This window comes from Gopherus evgoodei, chromosome 15 (genome assembly GCF_007399415.2).
Source record: "Gopherus evgoodei ecotype Sinaloan lineage chromosome 15, rGopEvg1_v1.p, whole genome shotgun sequence".
NCBI classification, from domain to species: Eukaryota; Metazoa; Chordata; order Testudines; family Testudinidae; genus Gopherus; species Gopherus evgoodei.
Genome location: NC_044336.1, coordinates 21,514,562 through 21,530,401, shown reverse-complemented (window position 1 = coordinate 21,530,401; position 15,840 = coordinate 21,514,562). Strand labels below are relative to the sequence as shown.

The window sequence follows — 15,840 nt, the reverse complement described above, 5'->3', positions numbered from 1 at the left end:
TGCGATATATCGATCCCCGAGGAATCGATTTTAACCCGCCAATACGGCAGGTAGTCGGGACGTGGCCTAAGATACAGATACCCTTCCTTAAATCCTCTTGCTGCTTTGGAGTGCCCCTAGTGGAGGGTGTCTTGAAAGGCCTGGAATTCTCTGCAATAGTTGCCATTGGAACTGGAAGACAGAAGAGTTACACTGAGAATTGGGATCTGTATCAGTCTTTTGTTGAGAATTTCAGTGTGTGTGCAGGAATTTCCCTCACTTTTCTACTGCAACCAAATTACACATAAATGGTGGATTTATCGGAGTTGTAATGTTTTAATGGTTAGATTATGATACCCTTATCCTGAAAAGTACCCTACATCACAAGTAGTCTCATCATACTGGGGGAAACAGGAACAGGGTACTACCCGATGTGAGAAGGGTATCACAATCTACTTATAAACTTATATCCCATAAACTTTTTACTTTTGAATCTTTGTTTTTTTTCAATACATAAATCTTCACACCACCTGCTACTAATAACTTCCTACTCCTATTTCTACTCCTTGACTCACAATATGATTTGTGTCTACATTTCTCTGAGCCTTTCAACTCCAGAGTGGGAATGATTAGTCACACTTGATGCTATTTTGCCCATCATAGTATTACAAGTCTCCTCCGGTCAGCATTTAGGGGCAAATGGAGCAGCATCCATAGTGCAAGGTGGTGTCATCCCAAGAAAGGAGTGAGATTTGGTGAGGGGGAAGAAACACACGAGGGCACAATTCCCAGAAAATTGGGGGTACAAGGCCACCATTCCAGTCAGAAGGGCCCCATCTGTGGCAAGCAAGGGATGAAAGGGCCCAGATTGAGGGAGAAAGGAAGACACAAGGGTCCCATCCACCATGGATGGTATTGAGGAGCCACAAGGGTACCCTCACCCAGTGGCAAGGGATAGCTAGGGTGACCAGATGTCCCAATTTTATAGGGACAGTCCTGATTGTGGGGGCTTTTTCTTATATAGGCTCCTATTACCCGCCACCCTGTCTTGATTTTTCATACTTGCTGTCTGGTGGTCACCCTAGGGATAGCTGAGGGGGGCTTTTCCCTGGGGGGAGTTAAAGATACACAGGGAGCGCTATACCCAGTAGTGTTGGGGGGAGGCAGCCCCATGGGGTAGTGAGGACATGGGGGCATCCCCAAAGGGCAAGGGGAATGCGAAGGGGAAGGAAGCCGCCTCCCCAAGGAGTAGTGAGGACATGGGGGCATCCCAGTGGAAGGGGGAGCTGACAGGGCAGACACCCTCTTTCCCCCGTGGGTAGCGAGGACATGGGGTACTGGGGGGAGCACGGGGCCCTTTTCTCCGAGGCAGGAAGGAAGCTGCGGGGGGAGACTCCACTTCCACTTGGGGGCTAAGCGGGTACCAGGCCCCGTCCCGGAGGAAGGGAGGCGGCCGCCCGCCGCGGTACGCGCTGTCCCGGGCTTTGTTGTCCTCGCCGCCAGGGCCCCGGGCAGGGGGCGGGGGAAGGCGGCGGCAGCAGCGGCGGCGGCGCCTCCTCCTCCTCGGCGCTGGCCCGGCTTATGGCGACGCTGGGCACATCCGGGCTTCTCCCTGTCCGGCGGCCACCGCCGCCGCTGCCCTGAGCTCTCAGCGCGACTCCATTAGCGCGTCCCCGCTTCCTGCCCGGCCCAGAGGCAGCGCCGAGCCCCAGCAGCGGCCGGGGACATGTCCAACCAGGGGGCCCGGAGGAACGGGCCCGTCAAGCTGCGACTGACAGGTGAGGAGGGGTCGGGGAGCCCCCGGGACCCAGCCTGGGGCCCGCCGAGCCCCGGTCTGCTCCGGCCGCGGGGAGGCGGAGAGGGGGGGCAGTGGTGGCGGGGAGAAGGGGGCCGGGGGCCAAGCGCTGGGCTTTGTGAGGCGACGGGAAGGGAGTAGGTGGCGTGGGGGGGACCCTGGTTTGGGGGGTACCGGGCTGCTTTGGGGAGGAGGAGGAGATGGGTGGGGGCGGGAGCTGTTGTGGGGAGGCAGGCTAAGGTGGGGAGCAGATTGGGGGCGGGCGGGCGGTGTGTGGGGCGAGGGGGGGGGAGCGTGGCTGTTAGGTTGGCGGCGTGGAAGGAAGGAGAGACACCGGGAAAGCCCCTTTCTCTGTTTTCTAAACGCCGCCAGCGGCAAGCCCAGCTGGGGAGGTGGGCTCGAGCTCCCTCCGTGTGTATTTGAGATTGAACCTGGGGCTCGGAGACTCCGGCCTCAGGAAAAAGTAAACTCTCTCCCAGCACCCCCCCGCTCCGCAGCAGGGGGCGGGTTGCTAAGGGGTCCGTGTGCCACGAAGGAAACCTCTTTGCACACAGCTTGTGTGAAGCGTTGCACCGGCATCGATTATCAAACCGGATTGTTTACTCTAAGTAATAAACACACCTTCGTTAGGAGAGGTGAAGCCCTGGGCAGTGTGTGTGTGGTGGGGTGGAGGTGTTGGTACCCTCCGCCTCCCTGAATTCAGAATCGAGATTAAACCTGAGTTCATTAGATTTATTGCACGCAGTCTGTAACATGCCGGATCTCTTTCTGGAATAGTTGTATTTTTTAGGGAAGAGGGATGGGGGCGGGCAGGAGGCCATTGTAACTTTTTAGGCGCTAGGTACCTTAGGTTGTTTCTCACCCTCTCCGACCGTCTTTTCTGCGTAATCCTGAAACAAACTATCAGGCCTTTTGTCCCCTTTGTTTTGATCTTTTGTGTTGCTGTTTTCAAGTCAACTTCCTTAGTTGAGATTGTAAACAAGTCATTGGATAAAGTTCCTCCTTCTATAGGAAAAATACCTTTTAAAAAAATTATCCTTTAACAATATTTATGTATATTGTGTACATAAAAGTAAACTATTTCCCTCTACATGCTGGGAAGGAAGAAAGACATTTCTGTTTCTAAATACTTGTAATGTGCTTCTTTTGTAGTGATGAGGGCAATGTAAGTAGATAAATATGGAGAAACGTTTATAAATATGGATAAAGCTTGTCTGCCTTTGAAAAATAATCACTGAAGACTTGCGAGATAAGAGTGAATTTAAAAAAAAAATTTTGTACCCTAAATTGTGCATGAAAAGACCAGTTTTAAAATAAATATTTAAATTGTTTGTCTTCCAGCAACTTATTGAATCAAATTAATGGCTGTGCTTTGCAAAATAGATTAGTTTTAAAAAAGTTGAAAAATAGTTACTGCATTTTTGAAATTATGTAATTTTAGTAGCATGTGCAGAATTTCCATTTTAACTCCTAATGCAAAGCATTTCTTAAAGTTACTGCATTTAACTTTTTAAAATAGCTTTTTTTTTCTAGACTACTGTAGACTTTTTCTTATAATATAATGTAAGCAATTATAAGTAATTATATTTTGGAACTTATTTTGACTAATCTTGTAAAAGGGGGGTTTATGCAGGGCCATTATAGTGCTGAACTCCTGAGAAATAAACTTTTGAGATGAGTGTAGCTGGGCTGTGTATGGGACAATACTAGTTTTTAAAATACTGTTTTGCACTTTTGGGTCTCTGTCTGATAGCTTAGTTTCTCCGAGGACTATTAGAAAAGCAGTCTTATAAAAACTTTATAAATCTACTGTGGCCTAATGGAAAACTGTGAACAAAAATCTGTTTAAGGAATTGTCCTTTTTCACCTCAAGAAAAGGCATGTATATTTGTAAGAACAAATATGCTATTTTTGCATGTATATCCTTGCTAATAAAATATGGGAAGAAAAATACTGAAAAGAAAATACACACAAAATTGTCTTCAGAAAGAGTCTTGCAACCTTAATAACTGTTAGGAATTGGTACTGAGCAACTCTGATTTTCAGAGATTTGCATGAGGCATCAGTCTGTTTCTTAATATACATGTGATATGTTGAGGTATTTTGTGCTTTCATTAATTGGAATTGATTTACACGTAAGGTCAGTTGTTAAAAGGAAGTTTTACATGCTTAAGAAAAGTTGGTATAAGTGGTGAATTGATTTTATTAATTGAACTGATGTCAGTTCTTGCTTGGGAACAGTCTGAAGTACTCTGTGTGGTTTTGATTACCCATTTTGATTGGAAAAGCAGTCTGAGAACTCTTGAATGCTAAAATTGTTTGGAATTAAAATCCTTATATTCCAGTGTTTTGTAAAGTAATTTGCTCTCTAAATCTGACACATGTTATTTAATCTTAATTTTCTTTGGCATTATGAAACTAGCAGTCTTCTGTTTTGGCTTGAATATTGATAGGATTAATTCTGTAATCAGTGTGTAATACTTTTTTTTTTTGTTCATTATCTTTAAACTGGATGGTGTAGATTTAAAAAATGCATTTCAGGAACTGGATTCAATTAGCAGTTTTTCAGGACATAAACATTAAAGGTTTAGATGGAAAACGTTGTTTTGACTGACTGGATAAATGACAGGATAGTGTTTGATGTGGGTCCAAGAACTGATCTGGAGCTCATGCCCAACTTCTCAGTCCATCTTAAGGAGCCAAATAAAATATTTAACCTAGGCCTCATTTTGCAGAAGAGGTTGAGTCTTTGTTGGGACCTTAAGAAAGTTCTGAGAAATGTTTGGCATACCTTTACACTAAGTGTTTAACAGTTTATTTAGGTCTGGGTTCCATAACAGGGGAAAAACCACGGTGGTGGCATACTTCTAGTAACTTTTTATTTAGCTTACGGTATATCTAGGCTATAAGTTTCTTCTAAGGTTATTGATCTTTTGCTTTTAGATAGATGAAGATAAATATCTCCTAATCCCTTACTGACATGTACATTGGTGTATTATGCACTGTCTTGAGGTAGAAAGTTGCAGGATATTAGACAACTGTCAAAATATTAAATATGTTCAAATACATTTTTTAATTAAAAAAATCTTAGTGTAAAGTTTAAATGATGGATTTTGATCTCATTTACACAAGTATAACTCAGATTAGTCTGAGCTCAGTAGCTGGTTCTATGTCTGTGTCTACACTAAATGTTTTCTTACCTTTTCCCACTATGGGTTCACTGTTTTAGCCCTTCCCATGGGAAATGTAGTATAGGCAAGGCTTCTGCAGCCAGTAGCATTTTTACTACCATCTTATCTAATCCTCTTTAGAGCCTGTTTAGGTGACACTCTGATAGAAACTCCAATATATGATGAAATAGTCACTTGTATTGTATGTTCCATAAAACACAAATCATACACTTTAATTAGCTTCATATGAGGGAGAAGCAGAATCTGTTTACAGGGGTTAAGAAAGTTTCTCATTCAGTGTTGCCGTATCCCCAATGAGGAGACTTATGTTTGGTTGATAAAGGTAACTGCATAGATATAATATATTTACGGTATGTCTACACTACCACTCCTACATTCCTCCTAGCTGTGAGACTTAGGATATGTCTATGCTGCTATTAGACACCCACGGCTGGCCTGTGCCAGCTGGCTTGGGCTAAGAGGATGTTTAATTGCAGTGTAGATGTTCGGGCTTGGGCTTCAACCCAGGCTCCAGGACCCTTCCATCTTGCATGGGCCTAAAACCTGGGCTTCAGCCTGATCATCTGCACCACAATTACACAGCTCCTTAGCCTGAGCTTCGTGAGTCTGAATCAGCTGGCACAGGCCAATCACAGGTTATTAATTGCAGTGTAGAGATACTCTTAGAGTCCAGCTCAAGAGACTTGGGCTCACGGCGCTCATGCGATGGGGCTAAAAACAGAAGTGTAGACGTTCCCATTCAGGCTGAAACCCAGGCTTTGAAACATGGGGAAAGTCTCAGAGCCTGGGCTCCAGCCGGAGTGGAAATATCTACACTTCTGTTTTTAGCCTTGTAGCATGAGCCTGAGTTAGTTGGTCCAGGCTCTGAGATTCACGTGAAGACATAACCATAGACTTTTGTAAGGCATTTGACTTAGTACTGCCTGATATTTTGATTTAAAAAAAAATTACAGTGTACAATGTCAATAAAGCACATGTTAAGTAGCTGACAGATCTCAGTAAGTAGTTGTCAGAGAGGATTCCTAATCAAATGGGGGTGTTTTTTGTGGGATTCTGCAGGGCTTGCTACTAATCCCTACTCTGTTCAACATTGTTATCAATGATCTGGGCATAAATATAAAATCACTGCTGATAAAATTTGCTGATGACACACAGAATGGCAAAGAACGATGAGGATAGGGTTGTCGTACGGAGTGGCTAGGATTGCTGGGCCCATTCAAGCAAAATGTGTTCTATGGCCAAATGCAAAATTATACAGGTAGGAACATGGAATGCAGGACCATACCTACAGAATGTGAGGAAGGGAGGGAGGGAGGGGACTAAATCCTCAAAGCAGCAACTCTGAAAAGGATTTAGTGGCTCTAGTAGACAAGCAACTCAACATGAGCTTCCAGTGCTATGCTGTGTCAAAAAGGGCTAATGTGATCTTTGGCTGTATTAACAGAGTAGTAATAAGTAGGGGCAGGGGGGTGATATTTACTTCTGTTCGTGGCATTGATGAGACTGATATAAGAATACAATGTACAGTTCTGGTGTCACCATTTTTAAAAGGATGTTGAAAAATTGGAGAGAGTGCAGAAAAGAACCACAAAAATAAGAAAATACCTGGTACTAAAGAGGTCTTTAAATTAGTGGTGAAGGGCATAAAGAGAACCAATAGCTGGAAGCTGAAGCCAGACAAATTAAAATTAGAAATAAGGCACATTTCTAACAGTGGAAGTGACAGATGATTGGAAGAAACTACCAAGAGAAAGTGGCATATTCTCCACCTCTTGATACCCACATGTCAAGACTGGATGCCTTTCTGGAAAATCTGCTTTAGCCGAACACAAGTAATTGGGCTCAATACAGGGGTAACTTCTTGGATATTTAATGGCTGGTGATATACAGGTCAGACTAGATGAATCAGTGGTCCTTTCTGCCCTTCAACTCTATGGAAAAATATCATCCAGGTAGCACAGGTGAGTGCCCTAGTGTAGACAAGACTGCAATGGCTTCCAGCATTTTACTAGTGTCAAACTAGATGTCAGAGCCTTGTTTAAACCAAGACTTCCACCTGTAGAGCAGAACCAGTGGACAAACTGAGCTGGTTGGATTTTGTTTCTAAAATTTTAGTGTAAATCATTCCGAAGGTCTTATCCAGCCCCCACCCCAAATTAAGTGAGAGTCTTTCTATAGACGTAAGGGGAATAGGTAGGGCCCTGTATGCGGAAAGTTGGTTGGTCCCTAAATTTGTAATGTTTTGTACTACTGTTTTTCACATTCCCATGAAAACTGCCATCTTCCTTACTGTGACCCTTTCACCATCAGGCTATTGCAGTTGTTATCCCTTTCTTGCAGCTGTATGGACAGCTGAATGTTTCCTTGTGGAGTCTTCGGCATTTCACCATGATCGTGAGATGCCTGACTTCTGAGTGGCTGGTAGGGTTTAATCTTGATAATCTCAGATAATGGGTGCCAAAGTAGTTATTGTCAGCCCCCACTATTGGTGGAGCATGCTCCCTTCTTGCCAAAGAGGATCACAGTTTTGATGCACTTCTGAACCTCACCTCCAGCTGTTCTTAGATTTTCAGTTACTTGTATCACTCATTTGAGATTAGCTAAGAGATTGCACTGTTTTCTTGATGTGGACTTTACCAGAGTTATTCATACCTTTCTGGCTTCCAGACTGGACTTTTAGTGTTTGCTTCCTGTGAAGGCACTTTGAAATGTCAGCTGGCACAGAATGGAGTGGCCCCATCCGTCTAATACAGTGGTTTTCAACCTGTTTCCTATTGTGGGTCGCATATGCAGCTCTCTGTTATGTGGTCTGCATCCACATAGTATATATACTACCTGTATGGCCTTGAGGATGTCACGTGGGCCTCAAATGTGTGCTGATTGGGCGGCAAGCAGCCCATGGGTCCCCGGTTGAGGACTACTGAGTTAATGAAACGAGTACATCACTTCTATACTGTATTCAGTGCACTGACTTCATAGCTTTTTCTGGGTGTAATTCAAGATGTGTGTTAATCTATAAAACTTGGTATTCTTGACATGTAACAGCTTGTTTCCCTATGTATCATGATGACTGAGATCATTTGAGTGACGCACGGCATTCTTCCCCAGAGTCAGAGGATATTGCCTTCACAATATTTCCAGCCCCTGGAGAGCTCGGTACTTGATTTGATACCTCAGGAGCTGACTGAAAATGTTAGTGCAGTCGGGTACTGGTAGTTGGAATGGACCATGGTTGAATGGGTTAGGGGAGGGAAGGGGCCCAACTAAAAATCTCTTCTTAAAAAAAAATAAAAAAATAAAAGAATTGAAGAACATGGGGAGTTACCAACCTGTTTTCCACTGGAGTTTTGTGATCTAAAAATAGAGATCTGAGTGATTATATCTTCAAAGAAGCAGAATTGCAAGGTAAATAACTTTCCCTTGCTACTCAAACATTAGATGTTTACACCACAAAGTTAGATAAGAATACTTGTGACATGTATTGAACTCTTCCTCTGTAGATATCCAAGTTTAGCCCAAGGCTGGCTCAGCATTATCTCAGTTTCCAGGGAAGGAAACTGAGATGCAGAATGTGGAAATGACTTGCCCAAGTTTGCAAAGGGACTCAGTGACAAAGCTGTGAATAGAACCCTGATATCTTGACTTCCAGTCTAGTGCCTACGCACTGGGGCATGCTGTCTCTCCTTAATGTACATTTATTGAAAGTAAAATTTGGTATTGGCCCTTCTGATACTAGAGATTGAGAGTGACCCAAGGGTACCTTTTGGATCATATCAAATGATTCTATGATCTTAGTTATATATTCACTTGTACATTCTATCTGTGCGACTACATTCAGAAATACTTTAACATGCCACAGGTTTTACTGTAATCTTAAAAGTGCTTTTACCTTAGATGTCAAAACTGGTAATGAACCATATCATAAATGATCAATGCTCTTTACTTCTCATAGCAAGTGCAACTCAAGTTGGAAGGCTTTTGTGCCACTTTCCATTCCTAAAAGTGAACAGAAAGTATTGCTCAGCTGTAAGATGGTTACTTCACATTTGCACAATTCTGAAAGTGAAAAGAAAAGCAGCAACATATAAGTTTGTAAGTCTATATCCTGTTATGAATTTTCTGGAATGATTCCTAGCCAATTCATGTTTAACACGACTAATAAAAATGGATTTCTTGTAGAAATAAATAGAAGACAGCCACTCCATCCTTTTTTTTTTTTGGTGCCTTTATTAGTGGCTAGCAGTTTGGTAATGCTTGAATGAAGCAGTGAAACAGTATTGTCTTAACAAGTGGGAGAATTAAATGGATGCCTGTGCATCCTTTTTCTTTAATTTTAAAAATAAATCCATGTATAGGAGAAGTAAATTTCTGAGAACATTCCCAAGCACAACCTAAGAATACTACACTGATTCTCATTGGAGGTTAGAGCCATGTGAAAGAATGCTGATACGATTACTCATTCTGGAAACAGATGTTAAAATGTTAACAATGATCAAATTATATGCATCTCTAGTGTACTGGTAAAATACTATAGTAGTATCAAGATTCTGATACTTTCAATGCACTGTTAAATTGTTACTTGATTAAAAATTAATAAAAATACATAGAGGAAATAAGGAGCCACTTAACTAAAGGTAAATGGCTTTCAACACGATAATTGAGTTGAATTGTGTAATGGGATGAGTGTGGAGCCTGAGGTCCATTCAAAGAAACTTGTGTGTATCAAATGTTCAGAAACACAAAGGGCTTGTGTTCTCATACATAACCCCTTGCGTATCACAGTAAATATGTCCATATCCTGCAAATAATTACACATATGCTTAACTTTCAGCATGTGTATAAGCATTTGTAGGATTGGGACCATATTACTTACTTGATCATGATGGACTATCAAACCACTGAAAGACAAAGACTATAATTTTCAATTAGTCTCAATCCAACTGAGGATTTTTAGTGTTCTTGCTCCTATTTATATTGCAATAGCTCCCAAAACATATCACAAGGGGAAGACACCGTCCATTTCCTGTTTCTTAGCGATCAATAAAATCCAAAGCAAAACAAGTCTGTGGACAATTAAAAGATCTGTGCTGAATCTTAGTGCTGTCTGACGTAATTCAAATGGATTGGATAAATAGCATTTCTAAACAAGCATTTAAAATTACTGATACGAGTACATAAATTGAGAACCTGGGGTAAAGTGATAGAATCTGTAAAGGTACACGTTTCATATTTATTGTTATAAGAAAGTACCGGTTAAGTGTGTACATGTGTGTTTATGAAACAAATTGTTTTTGACATCTAGCCAAAATGTCTTGCACTACTGCCGATGTGAAATCCCTGTATGTTCTTATAAAAGTAAATGCTAATTTTATATAAGCTCAGGGTACCATGCAATGATTTTAAATTGTTGGATGCACATTATTGACAAAAAAGCTGAATTGTTTAGAAAGCACAAATGTAGGAGCATCCAAAACTTACACTGTGGTCATGTATGATCCATCAGCGTAGTTCTGCACTACGGATGAGACTTTAATGTGTATGGCCTTCTGCTCAACAGTTGGGTCAAAATGTAGTTAAAAATGTTACCTGTTTCTTTTACTGAGACAGGAAATAAATATCCCTTCTTTGTTTAGGCGGAATAGAGCCTGTTCCCGCAGAACACAAGAAAGAGAATTTGTACTCAAGGTACTTCATTGTACCAAAGAAAAATGGAGGGTACCGACTTATTTTTAGACTTAAGGCTAGTCAACAAATTTGTGGAGTCTCTGAAGTTCAGGATGGTGACTGGCAGGTATAATTCCTTCACTGAATTAAGGAAATCGGTTTTCATCTCTCAGCCTACAAGATGCATATTTCCGTAAGGCAATAACGCCCATCTCACAGAAAATAACCACATTTTTTTTTTTACAGGCCAGGATCATTTGCAATACTGGGTACTCCCCTTTGGACTTCCTTGCCATGGAGAGTGTTTTCAAAGGTTTCAAAGCTGAGAGGTGATTTTAGTATTCCTGTACCTCAATGATTAGCTGTTCAAAGGTCAGTCTTATGAAGCAGTACTGTCATCCACGCAGAAGGCCCTTTCTCTGTTCCTGGAATTGGGTTTTCAACTCAATGTAAAAAAATCTACATTGACCCTTGTACAAAAAATACAGTTTGTGGGGATGTCCTTGGGTTTGTTGATCGCCGGGGCCTATCTTCCCATGGACAGATTCATAACCATATCATATCTAGTCAGAACTACTGAAGGAAGTCTTCAAACCTCAGTAAGAAACTGCTTCCAAGTTCTAGGTCACATGGCAGCTTGCACTTTTTTTTTTTATCACATCGTGCAAGGTTGTGCCTTTTTTGGTCTGAGCCACCCCTAGAAGCAGTCTAGTCACCAAACAGACACAGCTTAGACAAACAGGTTTCAGTTCCCCCCCAAGTAAAAGATTTCCTCGACTGGTGGAAATATCATGACAGCGTCAGTGCAGGTGTTCCTTTTCTCCAGTCAATCCCAACAGTAATGACAGATACATTCCTGTAAGGATCAGGAGCTCATGTCAATGCTTATACAATTCAGGCAGATGGTTGCCTCAAGAAACCAGTCTCCACAACAATGTGTTGGAACTCAGGGGAGTCAAGAGTGCCTGCCTTCATTTTCTGTCTCTCTTCAGGGACAAGTCCAATCAGGGTCATGACCAACAACATGGCCTATATGTTTATCAGCTGGCAAGGAGGAATGAGATACCCCTCTCTGGCGCTGAAGCAATCAAGTTGTGGAACTGGTGCATAATCCATCATATATGAATTTCAGCAATCTAGTCCCTTGCCTTCAAAATACCACAGCCAATGCTTTCAGCAGGCACTTCTCCAAGCACTGTGAGTTGGAGCTGCACTCTCGGCCGCTCCAAGGCATATTTCAAACTTGGGGATTTCCAGAACTGGACCTCTTTGCCCCCTCTGTGAACAGGAAGTATCATCTGTTTTGCTTGAGAGCGGAGGTTTAGGCCACTATTCTTTAAGGGATGGCTTTCTCCTACCCTGGACAAAGAGCCTGTTCTGTACATTTACTCCAACACCTCTGTACTGAGGGTGATGAACGAAATCAGCCAGGACAAAGCCAGGGTTATTCTAATAGTCCCAACATGGCAGAGACCAGCTTGATATCTTTTCTGTTTCACCTGTCCAGCAGTGAAGCTTCCAATCATCCCCTATCTCCTCCCCCAAGATGCCTGTTGATTGCTTCATCCCAACCTAGGAGTTCCCTGCCTCAGGGCATGGATTCTCAGTGGTTTGCAGGGTTAGAGTCTGCCAGTTCTAGTAGGAAAGAATCACCTCAAAGTACTCACCTTCAACAGTGGAAATGATTTAGCCATCACTGTCAACTCCAAGGACTCCAAAGCTGATTTTCCTCACTCTCAAATATCCTGGATTACCTGCTGGAACTAAAGAAAATTAGATTATCAGTCAGCTCAGTCAGGGTTCATTTGTCTACCATAACAACCTTTCATTCCCTCAAGTGAAAGACCCCCAGTGCGGCTTGGGATATCAGTCTAGTTCTTAGATGTCTCAAAGGGCCTTCCTTTGAACCAGTGGTGACCTGCTTGTTTCTTAATCTATGTATGAATATGCTGTTTTCGGTAGCCATAATGTTAGCCCAAAGAGTTGGAAACATTGGAGACTTAATGGAAAGATCCTTCTTTCATGATATTTCTAAAGGACATGGTTTTTCTTATGTCTGCTCCCTAAGTTCCTCCCAAGCTGTCATCCAAGTTTCATCATAATCCATCCATTTATGTATTGTCTTTGTTCTCTTCCCGCCCCGCCCCCCCCATAATTCTCTACAGGAGGTTTCCTTTCAGACCTTAGATGTCAGATAATTGGCCTTCTATGCTGATAGGACCAACCTGCTTCAGAGGTTTCCTAGGCTGTTTGTTTCTATTAGATAGATTTAAAGAATCCACAGTCTCCACCCTGAGGCTACTGAGGTGGGTCTGTGGGTATATTATTGCATGCTATGATGCTGTCAGCATTCAGCCTCATTCTAGGGTGTTGGTGTGCTCTACAAGGTTACAGTTAACATCTGCTCATTAATTTAAAGAAATTCCGGCATCTTGAGGTCTGTAGAAGGACTGCATGATCTTCAGTGCATTCCTCCTCTAAGCACTATGCCTTGGTCTGTGCTTCTAGATCTGATACAACAGTTGGCAGTGTGGTTCTGTCTTCAGTTCTGGATCCATTCTTGAAGCTCCCTCTGTTCTGTGGGGTTACTGCTTGGAAATCACCTGAAGTGGAGTGCCCACAGGGAGGCTTCTTGAAGAAGAAGAAAAGGTTACTCACTCTGTGCAGTAACTGTAGTTCTTTGAGATGTGTCCCCCTATGGGTGCTCAGCTACCTGTTTTGGAGTTTCTTTGTGGCACTTTGTGGTAGAGAGGGAACTGAGGGCAGTTTGCCCCTGCAGCCCTATATTGCCTTGATGTGGGGCACAGGGCTGCTTAGGGCATATGGATGGGCTGAATGAATACTGCTAATGAAAATCTCTTATTGAAGGAACGTGGAGTGCATGTGGACCTGAAGTGGATCACATGTAGGGACACACATCTCAAAGAACCATAGTTACTGAATGGGGTGACTAACCTTTTCTTCTCCATGTCCACTGATGGTTGGACAAGAAATAATGGGCTTAATCTGCAGCAAGAGAGACTTAGGTTAGATATTGGAAAAACGTTCTAACTATAAGGATAGGTAAGTCACTGGAATAGATTTCCAAGGGTGGAATCCCAGTCATTGGAGGTTTTTAAGAACAGTTTAGGCAAACATCTGCAAGGGGTGGTCTGGGTATACATAGTCCTGCCTCAGCACATGGAGTTGGACTAGGGAGCTCTCCCATCTGGTACTACATTTTTATGATTCTATTACTTATTCACATATTTAACAGAATCCTAATTACATCTTAGTGAATTGCCTTGGAATTCCCACAGTGTCGTCTTCAGTGTTCCACAGCTAGAATTTTTAATGCTATCAGAGGACCCACTTCTGTTCTCAAATATATTGCATGTATCCCTTTTTATATTAACAAAATCAGCAATAAGTCTCATGCACAATGACATTCTCTAAGAGATGCTTCTTGAATTGCAGAGCATCTCAGAATTGTCTTAGCTATTCTAGGAATATCAATTTAAATATTAAAGTTTGCATCTTATGTAAAATGGAACATAGCATCCAATTATGTAATTTACCATCTGAAAAAAGCAAGCTTAATTTTTTTTTCTGAACACTTTTTTTTTTCTGACAAATACATATTCCTTTCCTTAATGACTGTACAATATTAATGTAAGTTGTACGGTGAGAATGGTGTTCATCTGCATTTGGAACTAATTTGGTTTATGGTCTGAAAAGTTATAAAGCAGAACCTTGTACGGTTTTACTTCATTAGGAATTTTTCTTTTCAGCTGTTTTTTGTAAGAATAACATTTGGCCTTATCTTTACTTACTCTTGTAATGAAATAAGTTGGCCTATATCAAAACAGCCACCGGAATAATAGTGTTTCTAAGATGTTTTCAAATTTTAGCTGTGTTTTCATGTTCAATAGGGTAAACTCCTTCATCTTCCATTATATTATGCCCAGAGATCAACACTCTAAGAGAGCACCCCAGTAAGAATTCACATACCTTTCCTAGCAGCTGGGTGGTAGAGGTTGCCTTGCCATCTGAACGTTGTAACAGTTTTTGGGCTTTAGTGTGCACAAACTCAGTGTGAATTAACCCCTCTGAGTAGATAAGGCCTTAACTGGTGATTTTTAGTGTAACTTTATTGATGTAGCTGTACAAGTGCAAATCTTTAATGTAGATTCAGTGCACTGGTGTATCCTGGGAAATTTTTCAATATGTGAAATGTGTCGATGTAGAATATGGGGGTGGAAGTGGATGGGGGAGAGTGATTATATACGTTTAAAAAAATGTAAGTTCAGAACTGATACTTTGTGAGAAGAAAGGAGAGAGAAAATATAGAGGAGGAGATGGTGAATACAGGAGCGGCGCCAGAGTTTCTGACGCCCTAGGCAAACAGCCATTTCGTCGCCCCCCGCGGGTCCGTTGGACCTACCGCGGTCATGCTGGCAGACAGTCCGCTGCTGGAAAGGCTCCGGTGGAGCTGCCGCAGTGATGCAGGCGGGCGGTCCACTGGTCTAAAGGCTCCGGTGGACCTGCCACAAGCATGACTGTGGTAGGTCCGCCGGAGCCTTTAGACCAGCGCACCGTCCACCAAAATGACTGCGGCAGCTCCACCGGAGCCTTTCCAGCAGCGGACCGTCTGCCGGCATGACTGCGGTAGGTCCACCGGACCCGCATGCTGCCCCCCTGGCAAAATAGCGCCCCCCAAAAATTCTGGCACCCTAGGCCATTGCCTAGGTCGCCTAAATAGTAGCGCCGGCCCTGGGTGAATACAGTGTAGGGGAAATAGAGACATAAATGGTCGGAGTGTCAAAGTAGAAAAAGAGAAAAACGCACAAGGCAATGTAAGGAAAGATGCACCATAATGGATATTGGAGGGAAAAAAGAGTGAAGCAGAAAGGGAAAGAAGGAATAACAAAAGCAAGACATGATGTAGTAAGTTATAATTATTTAACAATGTTATTAACTATTTGACGCGGCAGTTTTATTCTTTTAAATTGAAGGTAGTGTGGCATTGAGGAGTTGTTCGGAGCAGTAGGGCTGTGATAGTCCAGGTACTGATCACGCTGGTTCATAGGGTTAGTGTTTAGAGTAGTATATGTTGGGTAAACTTTTCAAGCCATTGGTATGGTAGCAGAAGTAGTGAATTTTGGTATCATTTAATCATAATGTCGGGAGTAAGGTGCTTTATTAAAGTATGCAGACAAGCAGTTGGAACAA

General features: G+C 42.5%; 1 protein-coding gene across 2 annotated transcripts in view; it reads left to right on the top strand.

The window, feature by feature from the left end:
- Positions 1–1,540: 1,540 nt before the first annotated feature.
- SMURF2 (SMAD specific E3 ubiquitin protein ligase 2) overlaps positions 1,541–15,840 on the top strand; it is a 104,310-nt gene continuing 90,010 nt past the window's right edge. For both annotated transcript variants that reach the window (XM_030534035.1, XM_030534034.1), the window contains exon 1: positions 1,541–1,757. In XM_030534035.1, coding sequence (XP_030389895.1) covers positions 1,706–1,757 — 52 coding nt within the window. In that variant the 5' untranslated portion in view covers positions 1,541–1,705. The remainder of the gene's footprint in view (positions 1,758–15,840) is intronic.